This window comes from Leucopleurus acutus (genome assembly GCF_964270905.1).
Source record: "Leucopleurus acutus genome assembly, chromosome: 20".
In the NCBI taxonomy this organism is placed as follows: domain Eukaryota; kingdom Metazoa; phylum Chordata; class Mammalia; order Artiodactyla; family Delphinidae; genus Leucopleurus; species Leucopleurus acutus.
Genome location: NC_139162.1, coordinates 5,135,629 through 5,157,488, shown reverse-complemented (window position 1 = coordinate 5,157,488; position 21,860 = coordinate 5,135,629). Strand labels below are relative to the sequence as shown.

The 21,860-nt window shown below is 42.7% G+C and overlaps 1 protein-coding gene across 1 annotated transcript in view; it reads left to right on the top strand.

Annotated features, from left to right (window-relative positions):
• Positions 1-21,647, top strand: part of CDH13 (cadherin 13) — a 1,019,214-nt gene extending 997,567 nt beyond the window's left edge. The window contains exons 12-14 of the mRNA XM_082862470.1: positions 9,961-10,194; positions 14,006-14,224; positions 21,064-21,647. Of these exons, the coding sequence (XP_082718596.1) occupies positions 9,961-10,194; positions 14,006-14,224; positions 21,064-21,071 (461 nt within the window). The 3' untranslated portion in view covers positions 21,072-21,647. The remainder of the gene's footprint in view (positions 1-9,960; positions 10,195-14,005; positions 14,225-21,063) is intronic.
• The last annotated feature ends 213 nt before the right edge of the window (positions 21,648-21,860 follow it).

The following is a 21,860-nucleotide window of genomic DNA, read 5'->3' as shown; positions in this document are numbered from 1 at the left end:
GAGTTTAAAGAAAAAAGAAAAAAATTATCCCTCTTAGTTCTTACTAAGGCTTGGTGCATACGAAATAGTTCGAACCAGGAAACGCGTGCTGTCTCTAGCATCCATATGCAGGCTTTATGCGGTTGCCAAGCGTCACGTCCCCATCTATTTTCACTGAAAAGAATGAGGGAATGATAGCATAAAAACAAGCCCAGCTATCGCTCAATTCAGCAGCATGTTTTCATAACTTAGCAACTTGTGTAAAGTATGTCTGAGTCTGTCGGTGAAAAATGTGCTGTGGGTTACCAAGAAGACCCAAATAGAGAACCAAGCATAATAGCTGTAAAATTAAAATGGAATAGACTAAGATAATGATTTTTCATAAGCTAAGATATCTCAGGTCCTAACCTGTCTTTTCCCTCGTCTCCTATATAATAGACGTTCTGATAACGCAAAGTGATTCTAAATTGAAATATTGTGCAAAATACTTTTAAATTGATTAAAAGAGAAGAAAAGTTATTCGGCCCCATAGTGAAATGACCACTAAACCACAGGATAACAACGGCCCCCAAACTGGGGATGACAGGGATCTGAACTTCAAAAAGATGCCTCTTTGTGTAGATCAACCAAGACTGCTTAGAGGATGTAGTCAAATCACTTAGATTAATTCTACTTAAAAGATGCTAGTTTGGATAAAATCAAGCCAGTAGTTATGATGGCAACCCAATTAAGCCAGTTTAACACCCCTTATCTCAGCTGTTATAGTAATGGAGGAAGAAAAATAAATTGAAGGCCCAGTGATCATTCCTTGTTATTTCAAGTACCAGTAGAATATCAGTCACGCTGAGAATACTAGCTACAATTTTGTCACTGACAAAATGGCCCGATAAGAGAGCTCTTGAGATCTGGTAGTAGAAAGGCTGTGATCAGAGCCATCTGTAGGCAGCAAGTACCCTCCACAGAGAGACTGGGGCCTGGTGCTCTGCTAACCCTCGGAATGGGCCAGCTCCCCAACTTCACCGTGCCACCATCAGTATGAGACTTAGGCCCTCTCAGCCTGTTTCCCCACCTGCAGAGTGAGGATAACGCCACCTGCCCTGCTGGGTTGTTACAAGGATGGGAAATCAGGAATGCAAAATTCCTGGTGCTTTGTAAGGACTTTAATATTGTAAAACTTAAATATTTAAGTCAACCCACTTGAGCTGAGTTATGGACTGATTTTTCTAAACTTATCATCGCAGAATCAACAGTGTCTGAAGCAAACTATGACATGCCATCTGACGACCACCCTCGTGGTGGTCTGAGCATTTTTCTAGAGCAGGGACGGGCTGCACAGCCCTCCACTCGGAGTAGGGCTCTAAATCAGAGAATTAACCAGAAAATGCTGCCCTCGACATGGGTATCAATTCATGGAGCTTCTGTCTGAGTGGGGAGACTTAAGCCACCCTTCATCTCCCTGACAGCAGGACATTTCCATTCTGACCAGCCAAATCAACCATCTTAAACATGATGTTTTCAAACGTTACTGGGGAGAAAAGCTGACTCGGGCGTTAAAATACCATCTGCAATGCCCATCTACGCCAGCTCAGTTCATCCTGCCGAGGGGTCTCTTAGCTTGTACTCCTTGGTATTCCCTCTTCCCCAGCTTGGGTAATAGCATCACCACCTGCACGGTCCCCAAGCTGGAACCCCATCCCCACTGAGGCTCCTGCCCCATCGCTCCCAGTCCAGCTCTCACTGTCTATCCAGCCCCCTGAATCCAGCCTCTGCTCTTGCACCCTGGCTGCCCTCACCTCATCCCCCATCATCAGTCCGTGTTACTGCACTGGCCGCCCAGCTGGTCCTCCTGTGCCCTCTCTCCTCACTCAAGCCCTCTCTTTTCCCTGCCTCCAGCATCCCCTGCTCTTATCAAAGCCAGCATCCTGCTTAAAAGTCTATGAAAACTTATTCCCACAAAATAGCCACACGATTCCCTCTGTCTAGAACAGCCTTCTCCAGCTACACAAAGTATTCTCGCTTCTAAGCCACATCTTCATGGAGCCTTTGGAACTGTCCCCAGACAGTTAATTATTCCATGTCGCAAGCTCCCGTGACATTTTATCCTCACGTCTCTTCCCACACTTAAAGCGCTATCCTCAAAAAAAAAAAACAAAAAAAAAGTGCTATCCTGCATCTGTTTACATATCTGTTCCTGCCACACTGCTAACATTTCAAGAACAGGCACCCTGTATGGCTGATTTTTGTGCATATCCAGTAAGACACAGGGTAGAGCCCCAGTAAATAATTATTGGCTGAATGAATAAAATAAAACTGTCATGTTTAAACATGGCCTTCAAATCAACTATTCCCCTACTTTGGCCTTTTCTTTAAAGTCCGTAAAATGGAAACAAAAAAAACCAAAAGGGGGAATTTTTTTTAAAACAGTTCGGGTTTCAGATTATTTCTCCTCCAAAAGAATTTTTGAGTCTGAATTATGTGAATAATTGCCTCAGCTCTACATCGAGTATCACCCGTGGAAACCTGGCATAGTTTGCAAATCTATTTTCTACCAGGTTTTTGGTTGGTTTACTATTAAATGTTTTCAAAATATAAAATGAGATTGGTAAGATCTCTATTAACAAAGCAATAAAAAATGCTTAAGAATTAAAATGCGGCGAGATTCTTGGCTCACAGGGCACATGCCAAAAAAAAAATTAAAAATCTGTAAAATACTGATCCTGCAAACCATAGTAAATAGAACACAGGGATGAACTAAGCAATACGAAGGGGGACCATACAGAGAAGAATCCTGCTTCACTCCCATTTCTGAGCAAAGGTAAAGATAGCTTAGAGCCCTGTTCACATGAAATAAGAAGTGTGACATTTATTTGCTCACAGCTGCTTAGCTAGGGTTCAACAGATGCCCAGAAATGCGGAAGGAACTTGGGGGGAGTAGCTTGCCCCACCCAAGCATTCTGCCCTGACAGACAAGCCTCAGAATCTAGCAGGGGTGCCCAGCCTTCAGTCAGGGGCCACATCTGAACTGTGGTTCCTCATGAATTGGCCCATCCTCCTGATTTCCCTCCCAGAGTTTAGGCCTCAGGCTTTCCTGAGGCACCCAGCTGAGGTCTCCCTCCTTGTTCCTGGTGTGGACTCCCTACTCTGAGCCCCAGTTCCACAGACCCCATCCTGTACACACCCTTGTTTCTGCCCTAGGTGGGGGAAAGGAGGACACTTTCTCAGAATAGAAGGAAACGTATGGAAATACAAACACATATGATTACATGCATGGAAAGAGCAACACATCCTTAGCTTTTTCAAATCAACCTAAATTAATTCAAAACTCAACCAGGGGAGTGTAGGCTTTTTGAGCGTGAGCCACCCATTCTCCTTGTGTGGCAATTTATGATAAACACTGCATTTTCCTTCACCACACACACTCACAAAAACCTACCAGGTAGGTAGCTACCAGGTACCTATTATAATAGGATGATGACGGAGAACAGTCCTGATGCTCAGAGCCCGTGGAGCTCAGAAATGAGCTTCCTGTGTTTCCCTCCTCTCACTTTCTCTTCCTGCATTTTATTCTTCAAGCAGGCAACCTCACTGTGCACACTATTCCCCATACAAAATTCACGATTCCCAAGGTAAGACACATGCTACACGCCTCTAGGCCCAGTGACTAGAAAAATTTACTACCTTCCTTTACTTCTCAGAGCTAGCTTCTGAAAGTTCTTGCTGAGATTCAACCTTCTCTGCCAATGAAGCCAGCCCAGCCAAATGTGGAAAGACCAGGGACCCTATTCTTCTAAGGGGACTCTCTTGAGGAGATACACTGGGGTCTTATCTTACTAGTCTAGGGACATTGTAGCATGTGAAAATCTGGTCCCTTGTATGCATATGTTCATAGCAGCATTATTCATAACAGACAAAAAGTAGAAACAACCCAAATGTCCGTTAGCTAGTGAATGGATAAACAAAATGTGGTCCATCAGCTGAATGGAATATTATCCAGCTATAAAAAGGAGTGAAGTACTGATTCTTGCTATAACATGGATGAACCTCAAAAACATCATGCTAAGTGAAAAAAGCCGGACACAAAAGGCTATGTTGTATGATGCCATTTATTGAAATGTCCAGAAAACACAAATCTATAGAAAAAGAAAGGAGATTAGTGGTTGTCTAGTACTGGAAGTAGGTATGAAGAGTTAATACAAATGGGCCCGAGGTTTCTTTTTGGGGTGACGGAAATGTTCTAAAATTAGATGGTGGTAGTAGTTGCAGAACTCTGTGAATTTACTAAATATCAACTCATTGTAAAAACAATTAGAGGAAAGAAAGAGGAATTGGAAAGAAATATTTTTAAATCCCTGTATAGCTTTTGAGTTTACATTTCTGTTTCTGATTATTATGGTAATCATGGTTATTATTAAAGGAGATTGAAAAGAGAAAAGTATTATTTTAATGTTAATTACCTGGAGAGATAATCATTATTTAGGCTTTGATATATTTCTTTCTAATCTTTTTCCTAATCATATATATCTTTTAATTAGAATCACACTGGTTTTGTCTGTTATATCATGCACATCATATATATGTGTGTGTGTGTGTGTGTGTGTGTGTGTGTATACATATGTAAATATATATCTTCTGAATAATGGAACATATCAGAAAATTTCAGTGTTTTTTTGGCTAAGTGGAAATCCTGTTTGGTCAGGGTTCTGAATAAAATAACATTCCCATAATTTTTTAAAAAACAAAACAAACAAACAAAAAAAAAACTGGCCCTGCTTCTCATTACATCCACCCACAGCATCAAAGCAGTGCCAGGAGACCCACGTGTGACATGTTTCCTTGGGTACAGGCCTTAGCTCCGCCCACCTTCCACAAAAAGCAATGTATTGTTGGTCGCTTAAGTAACAAAAGCACAGAGATTGTTTTTTACCCTTTCTAACAATACTTGATTTGATGCCAGCCACAAGCAGCAAAATACCTAAACTTTGAGCTCCACAGATGAGTCTGGCGCAGATGGTGGGCTGTGCTACAGTCACCAGTCATTCCACTCCCTTGCTAGAGCTCCCAAAGTGTGCATGGCATGGGAACACTGTGTCTTATAGGCCACAGCCCTCAAACAGGTGACACACCACCAATGCTACAGAGCCTTGGACAAGTTACTTAATCCTTCTGAACCCCAGTTTCCTCTTCTGAAAAAATGACGGAAAATTGGAAGGTAGAACCCAACGGGCTCAAAACAGCAACCTCTCTGGTTTGCTTGAACTTTTCTTACTCTGATTAACAGGAGGGGTTCAACTTCTCTCCATAAATTCTCACTTTCATTAGTTACATGATCCTGCTTCTCTTAGAAAACGCACAGCTCTGCCCCCGAATAAACCTAGAACACAGAGGTCCAAGCATCAAATGCTGAACCAACCAGACTGAGGGTTTGGCCGGGACAGCTGGCACTGAGCACAGGATACCAACTCGACCGTCTCATGAGGAAGTTACCACCACCACAGTGGAGAAGTACAAGTTAAATTGTCTTGGTTCAAAATCAAGCGGCAGGATCAATTTGTTCCTGTCCTGATCAATGTGTGAGGTATTACAAGCTGTCAGTGCCGAGTGGGAATGACGAATCCAGAAATGGGAGCAAGCAGTGGTCCAGAGCACAACTTCACGACGTCAGAGCATCTCTGTGGTCTTCAAGGCACTTGAAGTCTTCAAGTCCTTGGTCTTCAAGTGCAAGGTCTTCAAGTCCTTATGATGGGACAGACTCACTTATTCAGATCCAGGAAAGAAAATGGTGACCGTTTCACCCACGTCAAGCCATTGTTTGGCAGCGTGAAAGCTTGAAACAAAATGAATGACCCACCAAGATCTGAAGGCTGTGGGGAGGAAGAGAGACTTGTCGTTTAACGGGGGCGGAGTTCCAGGTGGGGAAGATGGAAAAGTTCTCAAGATGGATAGTGGTGATGGTTGCACAGTGGGGATGTACTCAATGCCATTGAACTGTACACTTAAAAATGGTTAAAATGGGTACTTCCCTGGTGGCACAGTGGTTAAGAATCCGCCTGCCAATGCAGGGAACACGGGTTCGAGCCCTGGTATGGGAAGATCCCACATGCCACGGAGCAACTAAGCCCGTGCGCCACAACTACTGAGCTTGTGCTCTAGAGCCTGTGAGCCACAACTACTGAGCCCACGTACCTAGAGCCCGTGCTCCACAACAAGAGAAGCCACCGCAACGAAGAGTAGCCCCCGCTTGCTGCAACTAGAGAAGACCCAGTGCAACCAAAAATAAATTATTAGTTAATTTTTTAAGTGGTTAAAATGGCAAATGTTATATATATATGTGTATATATAGATATATGTATATATATATATATATGTGTATATATATATGTGTGTGTATATATATATATATTACCACAATAAAAAGTAGCTCATAAGAAAAAGATACAAAAAATAATAATAACCCCAAATCATGGTTTAGGAATTTTAGTTTGCTTTCATGGTTGAAATGAGAGCCTGTAAGAATCAAGCTACACAGTGCAAGTTCAGACATAGAAAGCGAAGGTTAACCCTTGCTCTAGAGAAGGAGGCCTGAGGCTCACGGAGTTTATCTGAGCCCGTCCTCAAACTCTCTGACCTTAGCCTCACGACAACTAAAACCAGGGTGTTTTAGATCAGCAGCTCTGAACATGCTCAGAGCCCAGGCTGCACTTCCAGTACTCCCAGTGACTGCGGACCCCTCGGTATGAATGGACGTGCGTTTCCCTGGAGGCAGGACCATGACCTTCATCAGATTCCCAAAGGGGAACCCACCTTCCGTTCAATTTAAGACCCACTGACAGGAGTGGTTCATCTCTCGGGACCCTTCCCTCTCCTGACACTATAAAGACAGAAGCCCTTGCAGAGACAAGCAATCCCTCCACAGGTTGCGAGGTGGGACTTTCTCTGAGCCTTAATGTGTCCTCCGAGAATGTGGCCCTGGGTTCCTCTGAGGAGCTGCCCGGAGGAGCAAGTGCAGGTCTAGCTCCATATCCCTTGGGAGCTAGGAGTGGGCCCTTGGGAGCTTGGGGTTGCTGGTGGAAAGGGGGAGAGGAGGGCCGTGGGACTTTTGCTGAGTGCCAGGGAATACCTAGAAGCTCCAGTATTTCCTGGGCCTCCGGAACTATTGGAGCCAAAGGGCTCGTGAGGAACCATTACATATTGAATCACATTTCATTTTGGATGGTGATTTTTTTTTCCATCCTGTGCATATAAACTGGGAGAGGCTTTCCCTGAGGATTTTGAGAATCAAGTCTTTACCTTCTCAACAAAAGAAAAACAAGCTCATTTTACTTGACTTCAGAAAAAGACATCACCAGCCTGGCCTGGGAATAACACATGGGGAACTGAAGACAGTAGTATAATTAAGTTCACGAAAGGCCAATTCTTATGACCATATTTCAAATACTCATAATGCCTTCTCATCCATTGTACCAAATGACTTCATATTATATTCAGAGTGAAAAAATTATAATGGATTCCTCTGAGATATTCAATTAGTTCCATAAAAAGAGAAAAATATTTTTTCAGTAAAGAAATTCAACCAAATTACTAAAGCTGACAGTGAAAAACCAACTTCAAAGTAATTACGCATTTCCTTTGAGTTCTTGCGCTAACAAAAGTTGATGGTCTACCACCATTAGAAGTAGCCATCCTTCTGATGATTAATTACATTTGTGTTCCTATTTTAGCAGATACTTATTTGAATGTTTACTCTAGAACTGTCTTTGGGTGTTAATCTATTTAAATTTCCACCAGCCCCACTAAAGGGTATCTGTTCCCCAGATGCAGAGACATAGAGAACAGGCTTGTGGTTGCCAGGGGTGGGGGGCGTGGGGAAGAGAAGGAGTGGGAGTTTGGGATGAGCAGATGCAAACTATACAGAATGGATCGACAACAAGGTCCTACTGTAGAGCACAGGGAACCATATTCAAAATCCTGTGAGAAACCACAATGGAAAAGAATATGAAAGAGAATGTATACATATGTATAACTTAATCACTTTGCTGTACAGCAGAAATTAATACAACATTGTAAATCAACTACACTTCAATTAAAAATTAAAATAAAAAAAAACTTTTAAGAGTATCTGTTCTCATGCTTCATGAACCACTGATCAGCTTCCTTCAAGCTTGTTTCTTCCCCACTAATGGAAATCACTCCCAAATAAGTCACCAGTCAATATCAAAAAAATGAACAACCCAATCCAGAAATGGGCAGAGGACCTAAATAGACATTTCTCCAAAGAAGACATACAGATTGCCAACAAACACATGAAAGGATGCTCAACATCACTAATCATTAGAGAAATGCAAATCAAAACTACAATGAGGTGTCACCTCACACCAGTCAAAATGACCATCATAAAAAAATCTACAAACAACAAATGCTGGAGAGGGTGTGGAGAAAAGGGAACCCTCTTGCACTGCTGGTGAGAATGTAAACTGATACAGCCACTATGGAGAACAGCATGGAGGTTCCTTAAAAAACTAAAAATAGAACTACCATATGACCCAGCAATCCCACTACTGGGCATATACCCTGAGAAAACCATAATTCAAAAAGTCACATGCACCCCAATGTTTATTGCAGCACTATTTACAATAGCCAGGACATGGAAGCAACTTAAGTGTCCATCGACAGATGAATGGATAAAGACGATGTGGCACATATATACAATGGAATATTACTCAGCCATAAAAAGAAATGAAATTGAGTTATTTGTAGTGAGGTGGATGGACCTAGAGTCTGTCATACAGAGTGAAGTAAGTCAGAAACAGAAAAACAAATACCGTATGCTAACACATATATATGGCATCTGAAAAAAAAAAAAAAGGTTCTTATGAATCTAGAGGCCGGACAGGAATAAAAACGCAGATGTAGAGAATGGACTTGAGGACATGGTGAGGTGGGAAAGGGAAGCCGGGATGAAGTGAGAGAGTGGCATGGACATATATACACTACCAAATGTAAAATAGATGACTTAGTATGATAATCTAAGTGCAATCCCACTCCTGGGCATATATCTGGAGAAGACTATAATTCAAAAAAATACATGCACCCCTATGTTCGTAGCAGCACTGTTTACAATAGCCAAGACATGGAAGCAACCTAAGTGTCCCTCAACAGATGAATGGATATCAGGGGGAAAACATCAGTTTTTACTTTTTAATATTGTATCCAAATAATATTAAGTTTCACTTAGAAGTGAATATATGCATGCAGGATACTTTCCACTTTGCTTCAGTAACCCATAATTATCCCAAACCTAATGAATTGATGTCAGACTCCAGTTAATACGACAATGTAGGAAAGTACTGTCTCCCACTATGGGTATAGGCCTCTAGAAATTAATAACTGGGGAAAAACGGTCATGAAATCACATATAGGCATTCAACAAAAAAAAAGATCAAATCTCTTTTCTCTCTCGCTAAGGGCATATGTCTCAAACAGGTTTCTTCATATCTGTGCCCCTCTCCCCTACCGCCCACCCCCCACCCCCCACCAAAACCATTTGATCTTGAACCTTTAAGTCTTGCTCTTTTGTGCTGCATCCATCAGTGCATCCTCCTGTTAGAAAGAGAAATCCATGCCACTCAATTGTTTTTACTCAATAGGCTTAGAGTCAGAATTTTAAATTTAAAAAAAAATCAAAAAAAAAAACAGATGAATGGATAAAGAAGATGTGGTATATAGATGCAATGGACTATTATTCAGCCATAAAAAAAAGAGTGAAATAATGCCATTCGCAGCAACGTGGATGGACCTAGAGATCATACGAAAAAGCTTTTTAAACCACTGAACTTCATACAAAGATGGAAGCTATCCCTGTTCGTCCTGTTTGAAACCTGGTGACAACAGTAAAGGCATCCGGCACGTTGGGAAAAGGTACTGTGGACAGCGACTCCTGCATTGTACCAGTTGTGTGCTAACATCTCCCCCCTTTCTCTGTAGGCAACCCTCCCGCTACTGGCACTGGGACTTTGCTGATAACTCTGGAAGACGTGAATGACAACGCGCCCTTCATTTACCCCACGGTAGCGGAGGTCTGTGATGACGCCAAAAACCTCAGCGTAGTCATTTTGGGAGCTTCAGATAAGGATCTCCACCCAAATACAGATCCTTTCAAATTTGAAATCCATAAACCAACTGTTCCTGATAAAGTCTGGAAGATCTCCAAGATCAACAGTAAGTCCGCCTAACATTCTGTAGGTACCCTTAAGCTTTGAAGCCTTGTTTCCCTGGCGTGGTTTCTGTTCCCAGCCTGTGCCTCCTCTATGCTCTCGGGTTTCCTCACATGGTTTGTTTCAAGCTATTCACACATTACAAATACTGACAATTTTCCTACCAACACCTGTATACGATTTGTAAAAATATTGAATATCTGTTCCTTAGAAATGCAAACATGAAAGTTTTCTCTTTCGCTTCCTCTCTTTTCTATGCTGTACCCTGTATACTACACAGCCCATACTGTACACTCCACACCCACCCAGTCTTCAGCCTTCAAAAGCCAGGGGTCTTGGCTCAGCTGCCTCTCCTCTGTGTTTACCTTAACTACCTTAATTTTCACCAGCACTTTGCAGAGATTTTCCATGCTATGCTTGCTTTCCTAAGAAGCACCAGTATGAGAATCTTCAGACAGTCTTAACCTCTAATCCTCCAACTTCCATTTTACGCTGCAGATCTCAGAATTGACTTTCTAAAATGACCTTGACTTTGACTTTCGACTTTGATATCTTCTCCCATCTGTCCTGTCCCTCATTTATGAAACTTGCAAACAATGTCCCTTTCTACCAGTCCCTGCACATGGACAGGTGGAATTTAAAAATTTAAATTTAAAACTTTATCATCTGCCTTATTAAGACTGAAATATCAATGTACTGAATTAACAAGTATCCCTGTATCACAACCCCCCTCCACCTCCCTCCCCATGGCAAGTGTGAACTCGCTACTAGGATCACCTTGCCTCACAATAAAGCCCCAAACTGGAACTCACACATTATATACACTTTGCCATCAATAGCGAATTTATCCTGCGATCGACCCAGTCAGGGCTGGGCGCCCTGTTCTTACTTCAGCAGTACAGTTTTTGAGAGGGATGGGGAATTACCCATTTCATGAAGTTTTGAAAATGTATTGTACAGTCGTACATAAAATTTTCTATTACAAAATGTCACATGTATTGTTATGGCCTTATCTCATATCTCATTTGATTGGTGTCTTTCTCTTGTCATTGATTCTCTTTGCCTGTTTGTCTATTTTATTGCTGTTTAAAGAATGAATTTTGTTACACTGATTATTTTTAATGAAAACAGCCCTTCTCTTGTTTGAGGGGTTAGTGTTTTATTTGCTAGTTTTTGTGACTGTAGCTCATTTGAATAATCATCCCCAGTTCTTTCCAGCTGGAACTTTCTCATTTAAGCGTTTCTCCTCTCCTTGCGGGAGATCAGAGAATGTTCCTCGTGTTAACCTGCCATTTCACTGGGGTAATCATCCACATTGGTTGTTTCTGCTGCTGTAGCCTTCTGGATAGGATAATACTTCAGCTGTTTTTGTTTTCAGGTCATCACACTCTCTTTTCCCTCCTGGTTTTATTTAATAGTTAAAATGTCTTCTCAATTCTTTTTCTTGTCCCAGAATTTTTTTCTGAGTACTTAGCATTGTTTATGCCCTGAAAGGAACAGTTGAAAAAAAAAAAAAGGGACTTCCCTGGTGGTGCAGTGGTTAAGAATCCGCCTGCCAGTGCAGGGGACACGGGTTCAAGCCCTGGTTTGGGAAGATCCCACATGCCGCGGAGCAGCTAAGCCCGTGCGCCACAACAACTGAGCCTGCGCTCTAGAGCCCACATGCCACAACTACTGAGCCCACATGCCGCAACTACTGAGACCACGTGCCACAACTGCTGAAGCCTGTGTGCCTAGAGCCCGTGCTCTGCAACAAGAGAAACCACTGCAATGAGAAGCCCACACACCACAATGAAGAGTAGACCCCACTCGACACAACTAAGCCAACGTGCAACAACAAAGACCCAACACAGCCAAAAATAAATAAATAAAATAAATAAATTAAAAAGAATCCGCCTGCCAGTGCAGGGAACACAGGTTCGAGCCCTGGTCCAGGAAGATCCCACATGCCACGGAGCAACTAAGCCTGTGTGCCACAACTACTGAGCCTGCACTCTAGAGCCCGCGACCCACAACTAGTGAGCCCGCATGCCACAACTACTGAAGCCGGCGTGCCTAGAGCCCATGCTCTGCAACAAGAGAAGCCACCACAATGAGAAGCCCACGCACCACAACGAAGAGTAGCCCCCAGTCAACACAATTAGAGAAAGCCCGTGTGCAGCAATGAAGACCTGACGCAGCCAAAATAAATAAATAAATAAATTTATTTATTTATTAAAAAAAAAATCCGTAGTCATCTGAGTGATTGAAAAGCAAATAACCCGAGGCCAAAAACAGTGCCAGGTGGGGTGGCCACTTTTGAGTGCTTGCCCAGTGGCCTGGGTAACTGCAGATAGTCCCACCACACGTGGGCTTAAAGATCCAGTCTCCAAGTTGTGCACTGTGCTATGGATTCCCAGCCAAACCTAGGGGTGCAGGCTGAGGCCTGATAGAGACCACACTATAGAACCCATCCCCCTAGCAACACGTGGGGACCTACCCACCTTAAGCGTAAGTGGATTTTTCAGAACTACAGTGAGGTATCGGCTCACACCGGTTAGAATGGGCATCATCAGAAAATCTACAAACAACAAATGCTGGAGAGGGTGTGAAGAAAAGGGAACCCTCTTGCACTGTTGGTGGGAATGTAAATTGATACAGCCACTATGGAGAACAGTATGGAGGTTCCTTAAAAAACTAAAAATAGAGCTACCATATGATCTAGCAATCCCACTACTTGGCATATACCCAGAGAAAACCATAATTCAAAAAGACACATGTACCCCAATGTTCATTGCAGCACTATTTACAATAGCCAGGACATGGAAGCAACCTAAATGCTCATTGACAGACGAATGGATAAAGAAGATGTGATACATATATAAAATGGAATATTACTCAGCCGTAAAAAGGAACGAAATTAGGTCATTTGTAGAGACGTGGATGGACCTAGAGACTGTCATACAGAGTGAAGTAAGTCAGAAAGAGAAAAACAAATGTCGTATATTAACGCATGTATGTGGAACCTAGAAAAATGGTACAGATGAACCGGTTTGCAGGGCAGAAATAGAGACACAGATGTAGAGAACAAACGTATGGACACCAACAGGGGAAAGTGGCAGCGGTGGTGGTGGTGGTGGGATGAATTGGGAGATTGGGATCGACATAAATACACTCATATGAATAAAATAGATAACTAATAAGAACCTGCTGTATAAAAAATAAATTTTTAAAAAAAGTGAGTGGATTTTTGTTATTGTTGTTCCAAAAATGTATTTTGATTATTTGAATTTGTATTCTTATGTAAAAATGCTCTAAGCTGACTTTTTCTTTTTTTTCCCCAGCTTTAATGACCTTTAATTGACAAATAAAAATTGAATATATTTAAGATGTACAATGTGACAATTCGAGCATGGGTTTTTACATTATTTCTTCTAAATGTTGCATGGGATCTTTGTGAAGATGGCTTTATCAGTATAATAAATTTTCAGGGAGGAGTTCTTGGTACTCAGTCATCTTCACAAAAGTGGGTCCTCTTGAAATTGATTACAGTAGCCCTGAGCCATAGAACTCCTCGATGCTGGGAGTGTTTCATCTGGCATTTCCTGGTATGGCGGCCACCAGCCATGTGTGGTTGCCAGAAACTTGAGATGCGACTTCTTCAGCTGAAGAAGTGAGTCTTTATTTTTATTTGATGTTAATGGATTTATATTTAAGCACTCTTCCAGTTAAATGAATAAACTGCCCGTTTTGTGTGGGTTTAGTGGCCGAAACTCCACTCTTTGATTTGGAAAGGTCCAGCCCTCTCTCATGAAGGCCTCCCTTTGTCTTCATAGATACGCACGCCCTGGTAAGCCTTCTTCAAAATCTGAACAAAGCAAATTACCACCTGCCCATCATGGTGACAGATTCAGGGAAGCCACCCATGACGAACATCACAGACCTCAGGGTACAAGTGTGTTCCTGCAAGAATTCCAAAGTGGACTGCAACACGGCAGGGGCCCCGCACTTCAGCACAACCGCAGTCCTGCTCCTGTCTTTCTTCAGCTTAGCTCGTAAGTTGACCAAACTCCAGTGCATGCACAGTACAAAAACATAACTTCACCAAAGCTATTGTTTTTCCATATATCCTTCCCAAAAAAATTATCCCAGAGGAAACATTCATGTTTAGTTTATGTCGGTGTAACAGAGTGTTACCTGTAAAAGTGCTCTGACTAATGGTGAAAGGCAACTTCACATCCCCCTGCCCAGTAATGTGAGGAACGGTGCAAAGGCACCCAAGGCTGTCCTACAGAGCAGGTGGTAAGAAACTTCCTGCAGATGCCCCTGAACTTGAGCTCATACAAATGTGCCCAGATTGCTTAACTGGTCTACTAGGGCCCTATTTCTCTCTGCATTGTGTGGAATTATCTTTAGTGAGGTTAAAGGAGATTCCATGCCTTTTTAAGAAGAGTCATGAGAATGCATGGAGAGAGGTTGACGCCATAGGAAAAGAGATGAATGCATAACTCACACATTTTTTTTACTGACCAGTAGTCAGTCATGACTATGACATAATGAAGCATTATTTTAAACAAATGAATTATTATGCGGAGTAATATAGATGGGAGCATGAAATGAATAGATACGTGTGTCAGATATTTCCTATTTATGGCATACTAGTCCAATTTCAACCTTAGAAATTATTCACATATAGCTAATGCCATTCAAAAGCCTTTGGGGCCTCAGTATTTACATTTTGAGAAGGTTATTTGTGTTGTTGTGAATTAGGAGGTTGAGAAATTGATGATTAGAAAATAAAGAATAAAAGTTATTGTATCCTGGTGACAGTGGTGAGTGGAGTCAACAGGAAATCACACATTCCAACGTCAGACACTTACAGCTGTGCTGAGCCAGAGCCCTGGGCGTAGAACTAAAGAGGAGACCTTACAGTGAGGAGTGTCTCATTGGATGGATGGGTGGATGGGTGGATGGGTGGAGCAAGGGAGGGGGGCAGAAAGGAAGGGAGGGAGGGAGGGAGGGAATAAATATATATTCCTCTCTCTCTCATTCTTATATTCTCTTTCTTTTTCTTTTTCTCTCTCTTTCTTTCTTTCTCCTTCCTTCCTTCCTTCCTTCCTTTCTTCTTCCTTTTTCTTCAAGATATAAAATATTACAGATGAAGCTGAAATCCCCTGTGTTCCTCTCCCTAGTTTCATTTCCTGTTCTCTCTCCCCAGAGACAATAGCTATCATGAGCTAGAGTGTGTGTGGACATTGTTTTATACTGTTACTACACACACACACACACACACACACACACACACACACACACACACACCAAATATAGTTCTACTTTGTGCAGTTTGTCAGACTTGATCTAATCCATATTATATTGAGCCTGATGTTCTGCAGCTCGCTTTTCTTCCTCTCCACATTACATTTCCAAGCTCCATCTATGTTGCTCTGGTTCAGGGGTCGGCAAACTTTTTTCATCAAGGGTCAAGTGGCAAATATTTTGGGCTCTGTGGGCCACATCAGGGCTCTTTCACATATTCTTTTTTATGGCTTTTTTGTTTCTGTCATCTGCGTCTTACTACGTTTAAAAGTGTGAAACTCTTCTTAATTCGAGAGCCATATAAACACACTATGGTGCACCAGCCAGGTACCCCTGCTCTGGTTCATTCACTTTAACTGCTCAAGAGCATCCCATCCCGTCCCATCATAGGAATTAGGCACAGTGTTTCCCTATCAACAGACGCATGTGGATTATTTAGTGTCCTGCTCTGACCAGCTAACTCTACTGCAGTAAACCTCTGGAATGTTTTCCATGAGCTTCTCAAGTGAGCGCTAGACATACAGCGAGCCCAGCACTGGGTCTGGATTCTGAGACCCATTGGAATTCACATATAGCAGAGTCTGGGTAAACTAGAGGGCAGTACTTCCAGGCTGATTGTACAGAAATAAGAATGCTGTATTTGTGCACGTGTGTGTGTGTGTGTGTGTGTACACAGATGGAGAAGATAGCTGAGTAGCCACTCACACGTCACCCTCTGTAAATACAATTACACAACATCAAAGCCTGACTCTTGACGAACCGAGGCTCTGCAGGACCCTGCTCATTTATCAGCACCTCTAGATGGCCAGGGAGGTTTTTCAATGGAGACTTCCTACTGCTGATTGTTGAAATACGGATTCCCAGGCCCATCCAACCCATGGAACCAACATCCCAAGAGACAGTGGCCTCCAGCACACACACCGAGTGTTTGTATATTTGCACACAATATATTTTATGATACTACACATGCCTGCTACTCCAAATCCATGTATTAAACATTAGTAAGATGTAATCTGTCTGTTTAGATTAAAAGGAGTATAAATAGCCATGGCAGTATTTGCTTCCTCCCAACAAGGGGTTTTCTTGTTCGCCCTACTTTGGGGACCCCTGACGTACAGGCATCGGTAATGAGCAGGTTCCCAAGGATGGCTCACTTCCCATCTCTCCCAGCTGAGCTCTTGGATCACAGTTAATCCTGATAACGCCTCAAGAACTCATGTTCATTTTATACTCAAAGTAGTATCACTGAGAGAAGACAGATGCATGCATTCTGTGTTTGAGATATCAGATGTGCTTTCTTTTCTCACCTAAATGGAGAGCCACCTGGTTATCCCACTGCAGGTAAGGGCACCTGAGATCAGGCCAAAATCATCCTCAGAAAGGAGCCCTGAATCTTCCTACACAGCTGGAAAGGTAATCAGTTGACCCTTCCATGTTTTGCACCACAAGACATGTAGTTGCAGCCCCCACAATAGTTAAGAACAGGTGTCATCACCCATCTGTCTGGCTTCAAAACAAACCTCAGTCTGGCCTTATATCAAAGGTATAAGATTATTAAATAATGTTCATTTGAACATTAGAGATGCCTGCTAAATGTAATGATTCTTGTTTTATTATAGACCTAGTCCAAGTTGTTCTTCCTAACAGGAAAAGAATGAAACTAATAATGTAGGCATGTGAGGAATAAGTAACCATGGGTGTCCTATGGCTCAGACTCTCTCCTAAGAGCAAGGTCAAAGTGGCTGACCCACCTGTGCAGCTGTTAACGTGACAGTGGCAAGAGGGCACACAGAAATGGGCCTAAAACATTAAGCAAGGTGTGGGGCGTGGGCCCGAAGAGCACTGAAGTTAGGTCGTAAGGTGGAAGAGCAAGGTGACGTCCCCACCCACCCATTGTCCTTGAATGGATTTAGGGATGTGGTAGAGTCTGGTTTTCGGTTTTGGTTTTTATGAATTTTATTTTATTTATGTTTTTATACAGCAGGTTCTTGTTAGTTATCCATTTTATACATATTAGTGTATATATGTCAATCCCAATCTAGAATCTGTTTGATGTTTCTTTAAAGCAGTGGTTGTCAAACTACAGCCCGAGGGCCAAATAAAACCACTTCCTGCTTTAAAGGTTTGATTAGAACACAGCAGGTCCATTTATACACTGTCTGTGTCTGCTTTCTGCTACCACCACAGAAAGAGTTGAGTGGCTGCCCCTGAGACCCTTTGGCCCAAAAAGCTGAAAACATTTTTACTATCTGGCTCTTGGCAGAAAAAGTGTGTCAATGCCTTCTTTAAGGCCTTGTTCATAAGACTGCAGGGGTCACATCATCCAACCTGGGAAGAGAAGATGGGTTTTCCTCCTCCTCTCAAATAATATTCCGATCCAAGTAGACTAGCATTAACGAAACACCCCGTGTTCTGTGGCTTTTCTCTTTATTTCCGTCATTGCCCTGATGGTTTTATCCCACTCTGTAGATGAGACACTGATGCTCAGAAAGGTGCCATGGAGGCCGGTGTTCGTCATTAGACTGCCTCCCTTGTGGAAAAAGATAATAACATTTCAGTTTATTACAATACCGTAGGTGGCTTTATTGCATCTGAGAGTTGAACTGAGAGATACACACTTCCTTCTTTGACATCTAAAAGTAAAGGAAATAAAACTACTGACATTGAAAGTAATAGAAAATGTAAACGAAATTATTTTCACTGCCAATTTTGTTGTTTAAATTATATGTTGATGGGGCTTCCCTGGTGGCGCAGTGGTTGAAAGTCCGCCTGCCGATGCAGGAGACGTGGGTTCGTGCCCCGGTCCGGGAAGATCCCACATGCCGCAGAGCGGCTGGGCCCGTGAGCCATGGCCGCTGAGCCTGCGCGTCTGGAGCCTGTGCTCCGCAACGGGAGAGACCACAGCGGTGAGAGGCCCGCGTACCGCAAAAAAAAAAAAAAAAAAATATGTGTTGATGACATTGAGGGGAAGCGTAATTCTCCCCCAAGACCCTCCCAAGGAAGCAAGCTGGCATCTCCATTAGGGTTTTTTGCAGGGCTCTGTGTGGTGTGACAAGGCAAGTTCAAGGAAGAACACTGTGCTGAAACCTTCCTGAACATTGTTTTAGGCCTAATTAATCAACAAGAGCAAGAATATAAAAGGACAGATGAGGTGAACCATTTGAACAAGTACCGAAATTAAATGTCTCTGTGTTTGGAAAGGAGAGGGCATTGAATCGTAATCTTGATCACAAGGAAGAAGTTTAAAGAGGTGACCAAGAAAAGCAAAAACAGCCACTGGAAATACATTTCATTCTAATGCTTTTTATTGAGGTATTATTTGCATTCCATAAAATTCACCTATTTTAAGAGTACAGTTTGATGAATTTTGGTAAAGTGTAGCCATTCCACAATCAAGATGCAGTTTCCTTGTATCCCTTTGCTGTTGATCCCCTCCCCCCAATCCAGACTCTGAGTGATCTGCCTTCTCTTACTAGTTTCTTGCCTTTTCTAGAATTTTCTACAAATGAAATCATACAGTCCATATCGTTGAGTGTGTCAATATTTTGTTCCTTTTCATTGTGAAATACGTTATGGGCAGAGGCAGGGCCTGGAAGCACCAAGCCCAAGTAGAGCAGGCTGTGCTCTGCCTGCAGACAGAGCCGATCCCTCCAAGTAGTACAAGTTCATGGACAATGACAGTCGACCTCCGACCTCGCACATGCACCACTGAAAACATTACATAATCATGGACTGCTTCATGTAATCAACTCAACTGTCACAGGAGATAGGTTATAGTCTAAGTTGACAAACAGGGATTGGACAGTTTCAAATGTAGTAGATCTTATTCAGCCCAAATTTTTTTCCTATTTTTCTCAGTGACCAAAATGATTATTTTGAGTTATTGATCTCACACAGGAAAATATTTTTAAATGAAATTAGTGATGCCATTTAATATGTTCTTTTCCAGTCTTTCTTCAAATAGGTGAATCTGAAGGATATAGTTTACTGCAGCCCAGGTAACCAAAGAGTTTACGGCGATGGTAGCAAGGGTAATGAAAAATTCAACTGAAAAGAAGGAAGTGAAATGAGTTCAGACGACTCCTAGCCCCAAAGGAATTCACTTGTCAAGCAATATAAAGATCCCTAGGTGTAGAAAATAATGAAGACTTGCACCTCAATTAGCATGTTCATTTCCATGGTCCTTTCTGTTAAAACAGCTTTCACCCTTAACTTTCTCAATATCGTCTTTTTTAGACTCGAGTCATATTACAAACACTTTTAATCTAAAATTTAGAGCAGCAGCTCTAAATTTTCCAAACAGATACATGACTGCTTTGAACTCTGAAATCAATGGCGTGCAGAATAGGTTCATACTGAGCCACCCCTTAACACACGGTTCCCCAACCTCCGGGCTGCGGACCGGACCGGTACCGGGCCGCGGCCTGTTAGGAACCGGGCCGCACGGCAGGAGGTGAGCGGCGAGCGGGCGGGCGAAGCTTCATCTGCGGCTCCCCATCGCCCGCGTTACCCCCTGAACCATCGCCCCCGCCCCCGCCCCCAGCCCCCAGTCTGTGGAAAAATGGTCTTCCACGAAACCGGTCCCTGGTGCCAAAAAGGCTGGGGACCGCTGCCTTAACAGATTTAGAATGAAAACCCCTAAGCTTTACAGAATAACCCATTATATTCCAGCATTCAGTTCATTCCAGAATAAACTATACTTGCATTGTGGGTTGACCTTTTATACATTTTTCTTTCTTTGTAACACGAGTTTTTAGTGGTACCATTTCCCTGTACATTTCCAAGATATAATAATAATTAAGCAAAAATGACAGAGAACCGAGCTATTTCCATTCATACTATCATCAGGCAGAGTAGAAGTCCCTCAGCTGGTGTAAAACCTAGAGAATAAGCACAGTCTGGCGACCTCAGTAAACTTTGATGCAGGCCACAAAGATGCAGGAAGGGGCCACAACCAAACCCAGGTGGCCTCTGGAAGCTGGAAAGGGAAGGGGTGGCTACCCTCTCAGAGCCTCCAAAAGGAACGCAGCTCTACCAACACCTTGACTTTAGCCCCGTAAGAATTCTGACCTCCAGAGTGTAAGAGAATAAATTTGTGTGGTTTTAAGCCACTGAGTTTGTGGTCATTTGTTACAGCAAGCATCAGAAATTCATACACCATCTCTGGAGAACCACCACTAACTATCTTGCTCTTCTGTGTGACCAAAAAAAAATCTGGGATGATCGTCAATTTCTAAGCTACCAAGTAGGCTTGTCTATAAAATAGCCAAGCTCTGGGCTGACTGCAGAAGATAGGGCTCAGTGAAGCAGCAGTAGTGGCCACAGCTGGTCTGAGATGAGGTGTCTGGCGTTCGTGTTTTCAGAGCAGTCCAGCTTTTTAAGACATGAACCAGCAGAACAATTCATTCTCTCTTCAAATGTTATGCTTAGGGAAAAAAGAAAAAAACTTCCCCAAGGTAGTGCAATATTTATAAATGCATTTATTATAGCTTGTCAGTCATGTATCTAGTATTTAGCTAAAATGTTTTGAATTGAGTTGTTATATTTCTTGACTTGACTCTGAATCTTTTCCATTCAGGTCTGTGAGAACTCCTGACATCTGAAGCTTGACTACCAAGTTTCCATAGCAACAGGAAAAAAAGACAAAAAAAATCCAGATCTGAAGATTGCAGTTTACAGCTCTCAAACTTCACAACTAGGCCTCAATTGTTCCAGATTTTTGTTTTCTTTGCAATTTTCACTTAGTCTGTACTTCACCATTTTGAAAGCATCTCCCTTTCTCCTTTAATTAATGGAATCCTCTGAATTTTCCCTGAGTGTTTAAAGATCGTGGCATAGAACTTGACCTTCTGGGAGGAGGAACAGTGACTACTCTTCCTGATGTGTTGCCATGTTGCTAGTCAGCACTCCACACATCCAGTTTGGTCTGTGGGTTAGTATTTGTATATGTATGTGTATCTATACGTGTATATACCCAGTATTTATAGAGACAGACTCTACAGGAGAAGCTTGGTTTTGGTATGTCACCCTTCCTTGAGAGGCTAAGCAAAGAAGGGGTAGAAGCTATAGCAGCTGACCCCACCAGGCCCTCAGCATCCAGTTCAGCACTGGGGCAGACCACAGAGCTGACGCTTCTCCAGCAGCCCAGCAGCCAGGCAGGTCCGCAGAGCCCTTTCTCTTTAGAATGAGGGCGCCGAGCAGCTCTCACTGCCATCCTGTGTGATGATGATCCCGAGCGAGAGAGGTGAGGAGCAGAGCTGGGCGTTTTACCATCAAATGCACGGGCATCTATCCACCTGCGTTTGCAGCTGTCCAGAATCCACATTCCCATTGGGTTTTCTGGGGGCCCGGATCATGACAGAATCTCGCCCTCCC